At 36.5% G+C, this 7303-nt stretch overlaps 1 gene segment (V, D, J or C); it reads right to left on the reverse strand.

Annotated features, from left to right (window-relative positions):
* Window positions 1–383: 383 nt before the first annotated feature.
* LOC107558604 (T-cell receptor alpha chain V region CTL-F3-like) lies at window positions 384–901 on the reverse strand. The segment is given in 2 exon segments: window positions 384–691; window positions 820–901. Coding segments are annotated over 2 exon segments (354 nt in total).
* Between the last annotated feature and the right edge of the window lie 6402 nt (window positions 902–7303).

Raw genomic sequence — 7303 nt, forward strand, 5'->3', positions numbered from 1 at the left:
AGCCCCACCTAGCCCTATGGTTAAAACGGCCCTGATCCCCAGCACTGCACATTTTGTATGTCTCCCTATATTTGACACACCCACTTCAGGTCTTGCAGTCTCCACTAATGAGCTGATGAGTTGAATCAGGTGTGATAGATGAGGGAGACATACAAAATGTGCAGGGCTGGGGGTACTCCAGGACAGGTTTGAGAACTACTGATGTAATGCATGCTAAATTGTAACTTTTTAGCAACCTTTTTAACTTTCTAAATTCCCAGCTGTTACCACATTCACTGTTTGTGGTTTATAAAAACATGATGTGTTTTGATACTGATCGATTAAAGACTCTTCAAAGCATTCATTTCATTTGAGTTTTTGTAAAGCTTCTCTGGTATTTTGTATCACTGGGCTACTTCAAGTGCACAGTAATAAAGAGCTGAATCTGACAGAGCTGCTTTTACAATAGTAAGTTCAGTGGATGATTGGGATGTAGTTGACTGAAACCCATCTGGTATATTCTCACTGCTCTTTGATCGAGCGCCTTTATACAGTAAATATTCTGGTTCTCTGTTTGGATACTGTCTGTACCAGTAGAGCCAAATATCATTGCTGGTTGTTTCATATGTGCAGCTCAGTGTCACAGACCCTCCTTCTTCTCTGATTATGTTAGTGTCTCCTTCTCTTGGTCCAATTCTATCAGCAAAACCACCTGAAATGCAATGAATCATATTTTAAAATACCATGATGTAATTTTTTGTTAAATAAAAATGAACATTATATTTGATTGAATTATTTGATTTATAAAGTATGAGTAATTGTGATTAAAAGTATATTTACCTGAAACTGTGATGAGCATTATGAGTATCATCTGCCTCTCCTCCATCTTAACTGAAGTCCACTTTAAAGATCAGGTTTTTAGTTTCTAGTACTTATTAAATTGATTCATTAGATTATCGTTATTAACTTATTTATTAATTCCAAATTATGCTGAATGTGGCTTTATAAAATGAATAAAAATATGAGAGTAGCTGATGGTTGAATGAAAGCACTGAGACTGAGTGAACTTCTATTGTGCATGAATAATATGGGTGTGGGTTAGTGAAATATGAAACACGTTCTGTGCTTTCAGATGTGTTTCTTATAGACGTCAGGTGCTTGTTTGGTGTGAATAAAACAGCTTGTGAAATAATGTTGCCCCCTTCTGTTGGCACTCAGAACAGCATGTTTTGTCCATTTGCTTTACTGTGTGATTTAAAATGTGCCAACTAAAATGGTAAATGTTTTTGAGTTTGTAAGGTCCGCGCACCTGGCCCAAGGAAGGTATCCAGTGGCGGATGAAGGTCTCTTGCGTGTTCGGTCTTTTCAGCGCGCAGAGTTATTCAATTTAGGTTTAACTCAATCTGACTCCAATTTAGTATCTGAATTCTAATTTAGGTTGAACGGCACATTGGTTGTTTGTCGGTCTCTGATTATTCTTACATTCGATTATTCTAATTAACTCTTTACTTTGTATTTTATTGTTTTATTGTTACTTCTAATTACAGTAATTTAATTGTTGGGCTCACATTTGTCCTCAAGGAAATGTCCTCATAAAAGTGATAACCTTCCACTTTCAGCCACAGAACATTTTCACAGTATGACAGATTCTTAAGGATCTAAGAACTTTATAAGAAGTATCTGTGTGATTTTTAAAAATTTTTTTAAACATAAACCCTCATCCCCACCTCTCTCTTTCGGTCTTATTTAAACAACTTTTTTGTACAGCATGCAGTGGATTTCCTGTCACTGTGGGCTGCAGAGCACAGTAGTACAAAGTGGAGTCAGTGACAGCAGCAGAGGAGATCTTCAGATCCACACTACTGTTGTCTTTTCTGTGATGGATTGAGACTCCAGCAACTGGAGGATCAGCTTCGAGCATGCATATAGCTGTTTAAATATGTGCTCATTTCTTTTAATTCTTTGTGTTTTGATAATGCATTTGTGTTCTTCATTTTGCAGTGATTTTGAAATGATATGTTGATAGTACTAAACCATCATTGGTGAACATCAGTGAAATGCTTGTGAAATATAATCTGTGAGATTATGTTGCCCCCTTCTGTTGGAGCTCAGAACAGCATGTGTCTATTTTGAAATAATGTGCTCTCTTGAATGGTAACATTGAGCCACTTTTACTTTGTTTTCTTTCAATTGATTTCAAGTATAAACAAAATGTATTCTCAGATATAATTGTATAGGTTCTACAGAAAACTGATATATTAAAACATGAGAAATGTTTTTCTTTAGCAAGTTACTGATATTTATTTGTTTGTTTATTATTTTTATGATAACACAAACAAATGTCTGCAGAAATATGCTGGATGATTAATAATTAACCCACTGGATTATTAACACAAATCAGGTTTTTGTACAGTGTAGTTTGTTTTCCTATCACTGTGGGCTCCATGGCACTGTACGCGCAGAGTCTGTCAGTTTAGCAGAGGAGATCTCCAGATCCACATGGGTTTTCTTTTCATTCAGTTTTACAGAGAATCGAGGATCTAGCTCTGCAATTTTAGACTTTTGTGAAACTTTCCCTGTCCTATGTAGTATTATCAAAAGAAATTCAGGAGCTGAACCGTGATATTGGCGATACCACTGCAGACTAATCGCTGAGGAGTAGTTACAGGACAGAGTTATATTTCCCCCCTCTGTCCAAAACACCTCAGTTTGGACTGGTGTGATGACATTCCCAAAACTGACACCTATGAATCAGATTTAATCATATTAACTCCATTGTCATGAACTAAAAAAGCACAAGATGCAAAAAAGGAAAGAAAAAAATACAATTAAATAGAATGAAAATATATAATAATATAAACATAAAATTCTTACATGCAAGAGTGCAGAAGAAAAGTAAAAAGCTGAGCACCATTTTGCAGTGGATTAGTTTCTCTGCTGCACAGACTGTTAGAAGGCAACCCCCCACTGTCTAGCAGATTATGTCTCCAGATAGCACCTCCCCCTAAAAGCTGCACTCCCATTAAAACACAATGATGCTTTTGAATCTTTTATAGCAAACTTCAACACCAAACTGTGACAATTCCTGAATTGGAATTTACTAAAACTCTACTGACTAAATAAAATAAAATCTTTAATCTCTCTAAAGAAAAAAAAACATCTCAAGTATCACTTAAGAACAGCAAAAACCAGGAGGACAACATAAGGTGTCTAACAAGTACTACAACAGTCAATTGTATGTTTTAAGTACATTTTAACATGTCACGCCTGTAAAACTTGGAAACACTAATATTGGTCTGCTGTGTTTGTCTACATACACAGTAAAACATATAGCCTAATATTTATTCTAAATCACCCTTATTTGGATTTGCACTAAACTGGCTAATTAAATGATTGCATGCGTCCTGTGCTCATATAAAATATCCATAAAATCTGAATAAATCTGAATAACAATGATCATATTAATGTTACTGTTCACAAAACAATCTGTACAGTTATTTGTGCTCATTTGAATGTTCATTGAGGTCGTATCTGAAACCATGGGAGTAATGATAATCTATTTCAGCCACAAAGTTATAGTTATCATAAAATAATCCTGAAACACTCTGTACTTGGGTCCTGTTGATCACCCTGTCAGGGATAATTTTGCAATAATGATTGACTGACTACATTTTCCTTTACCTAAAGACAGTATGACAATAGGCAAAGGTTTTTGTATATAAGAGCTATATTTCGATTTCAATTTTTCCTTTGGAGTGTTACAAGCTCAGGTTGCATAAAGAAGATCTGTAAAGTTGCAAAGACTAAAGTCTCAAATCCAAAGAGATATTCTTTATAAAAGTTAAGAGTCAGCCACGCCTACCTAAAACGGCTCGTTCTAACACGCCCCCACATATCTACGTCACGATGTGGGAAGATTTGCATAACGCCGCCCAATTGTTCACGCAAAGAAAGAAGGCGTAACTTTTATTCTCGCTGTAGTATTGTTGTTGCCGCCGCCATGACGTGAAGGCACTGTGTGTTTCGTTGTGAAAGCGAAACTACTTTGTTTGGCCTTCCAAAAGAGGACGATATCTGCCTGGAGCTGATCCGTGCTGGTCGCTGAGGAAATACAACATCTTTGCGCTGTGGATCGCCGGATCAGATTTCACCGTGGACGAAGTGGAGTCCAGCCCGGGGTCGTCACATGTGGTTGTCGCAAGCCCTCCGGACGCTCCTTCGTCGAATCCGCCGGCCGCGCCGTTCTCAAGCACGCCGCCTCTGCTCACTCTAGCCCTCCGGCCATTCCTCACGCTAGCCCCTGGCCTCTGCTCACTCTAGGCCACCGCCACTCACTCTAGGCCAGTGTTTCCCAACTGGGGTGCTGTCTGTCGAGAGCAGGGGTGCCGTGTAAAAAATCCTTTTAATATTTTTAAATTGCTAGAATGTTCAAAAAAGCATCTATTATATAATATCCATTTCTGATGTTGCCAATAATTAGAGATGCACCGAAATTTCGGATGCCGAAAATTAGTTCACCGCTCAGGTTTCACTTTCACGTGGTGTGATGCTCTGCGTATTATCCCGCTCTATGCGTGTGTGTGCTCCGCTCAGTCGCTCCACTCGTATACTGTTCATGTGAATCGGAACAGAAAAGTCCACTCAAAAATTGAGCCGACAAAAAACATCGATGTAGCACAGTATTGTTTCTGTCTGCAATAGCCCTACTGTGTTGTAACATGGTGTGGTATATGGGAAACTCTGGTAACGCTGCCCTCTCATTCATTGATCTACTAACCGCTATGTTATGCTCACGTGTTTTGATAATAATAGCTTTCTAGGACTAAACATTATTTGGATAATTGGTAAAAAAAAAGTTAAGTATCTTAACCCTTCTGTTAGACCTACCTGAAAAACTACAAATACACAAAATAATGTTCTTTTTAGCAACATCATATGACCCCTTTAAATCTATTCTGTAAATCCTGCTCTGACAGATTAAAGGATAGTTCACCCCAAAATGAAAATTATGTCATTATTTATTCACCTTAAACTTGTTCTAAACCTTGTAAGTGTTTCTTTCTTCTGTTCAACACAAAAGAGGATATTTTGAAGAATGTTGCTAACCTAACATTTGACAGTGAGTAAACAATGACAGAATTTTCATTTTTGGGTGAACTTCAACTGCTCAAGATATATGCATATACTAGAAATTAGCAAATGCAAGTGGTTATAGTGATAACTATATGGTGTTATAGTGATGAGTGACTGAATGATCTTCAGAAAACGAAGCAGTGACTAAAAAGAGCATTGTTTATGAAAATAGAGAAGGGATTTTTGTCAAAGAAAAGTGTTTTTCAAAAGAGCTCTTCAAAATAATTACTGGAGTAAGTGCTTGTCGCCCTCTTCTGCATTGCACGAGTTATTACAAGGTGACAATAAAATGTGTTATGCTTTCATTAAAATTGTATATAAATTGTTACAATTTTTAAAAAGAATATTAAAATAATAAATGTGCTATAGTAGGGGAAATATATGAATACCTGTATAAGTCAATCAAGGCAATATTTTTATATTTTATAAATATTTGTTATTTAGGTTAATAACTAATAGTGAAATTAACCAGTCACAGTGTTAATAGAAATAAAAAAAATATAGCAAATATCATTAACCATCAGAAGGTATAACTCGGCACCATACGTTTTTGTGTGAGTGTTGAGTGTGTTTCAATCACTGTGGGCCTCAGAGCACAGTAGTACACAGCAGAGTCAGACACACTCACATCCTGGATTGTCAGTGGAGCTGATTTTGAAGTTTTGTTGTGATTTGCGTTAAATCTCTCCTCAAACTCTTTGTCATTTTGTACAGTTGTAGCAAATATCATCATCATGTATTTGGGGATTCCATTTATCTTTTGTTGGTACCAGAAGAGATACGGAGATAGATCACTGGTTTCATATCTACAGTTAATCATCACAGATCTGCCTTCAACAGCAGTTTGAACTTTTGTATTCTGGTCAACACTCTCCAGAGAATCACATCCTGCAACAGAATTTCAAGCAAAATCAATTAATATTCTTCATGTTATAATAGGGCAGATTTAGAGACTCAAAAGAATCCTACTCACCCCAGAAATATGTTATAAAGATAATCAAATGTCTTTCCCAGTGAGTCATTATAATAACTGTACTGTGTAACTGACAGGAATGAACTGTTTAAATGCACTGGAGAGCACAGTTGTTTCAGCTTGTCTTTGATGAGCCTGTTTTAAATATCATCATACTGTATATACAGTGGCTGGGAGGAGCTTGTTCTGCAGAATCAGCACATGGAGTGTTTGTTCTCTTTCTTACAAATAGCTTATCATTTTTTTTTTTAATGATTATTTAGGGGGAGACCGGGTATGGTTGTAACACTTTTTGTTTCAACATCTGTAACTCACTGAATTTTTGAGCTCGAGTGCTCAAACTTTTATACAAAGTACCCACATTTGTTCACTACAAAAGGCACCAATTCAAACCTCTGCAAGTATATTACAGCCCTTATAAGTTGATGTCAAATACATGGAGTGTCTTTACAACCACTACCGGGGTAGGTTGTAACACATACTGGGGAGAGTTGTAACAGTCAGACAAAAGAAGCAAAAACAGCAGCCACCTCATAAAGTTCGCTTCAAAAACAGGTTTATTGAAACAATCTAAAAGAACTATACAAAACAATGTCACACTTTCTACGAATGACCACAGCTCAAATCCACTTTCTGTTCCACTGAACACTCAACTCCAGTGTACCGAGGTAAAGAATATGTAGATGTAACAAAAAAACTGTGTACATTTTTGTGTGAGATTGTGACTATGTATGAATTTTCTCAATCAGAGTCACAATGGTGACAAACCAATGTTTTTAACCCTAGAGTGCAGACTTGGTGGATTCAGAAACTGCATAGGGCACATTTATCCACATTTCCTTTGGCTTTGAGCTGCCAAAAAAGCTCCATATAGACAACATGAAAGTTCTCAGTTCTATGTAAGGGAATGCTAAAATGTGTTACAACTTACCCCACGCCTGTCATCCAGTGTTTAGTTAGATGTATTAGCATTATGGTTTGAAATTAGCAGTTTAAAAATGCATCACATTTTGCCTGAGAATCTACAATTTATTCTAATGTAAGTTATATGATTTTATCTGCAAAAATTTAAGTACTAAGTAAAATATAGTTTTGGTCAAAACATTTGGATTTTTACATCAAAATAATTTTTTTCTTTATAAAATCTGCATATACCTTTTTACAGCCTTGACAACCATTCATATAAGATCAGGGTGGAAGTGGGTAAATAATGAAATT

Source organism: Sinocyclocheilus grahami, unplaced genomic scaffold (genome assembly GCF_001515645.1).
Source record: "Sinocyclocheilus grahami isolate Dianchi unplaced genomic scaffold, SAMN03320097.WGS_v1.1 scaffold21.1, whole genome shotgun sequence".
Classification (NCBI taxonomy): domain Eukaryota; kingdom Metazoa; phylum Chordata; class Actinopteri; order Cypriniformes; family Cyprinidae; genus Sinocyclocheilus; species Sinocyclocheilus grahami.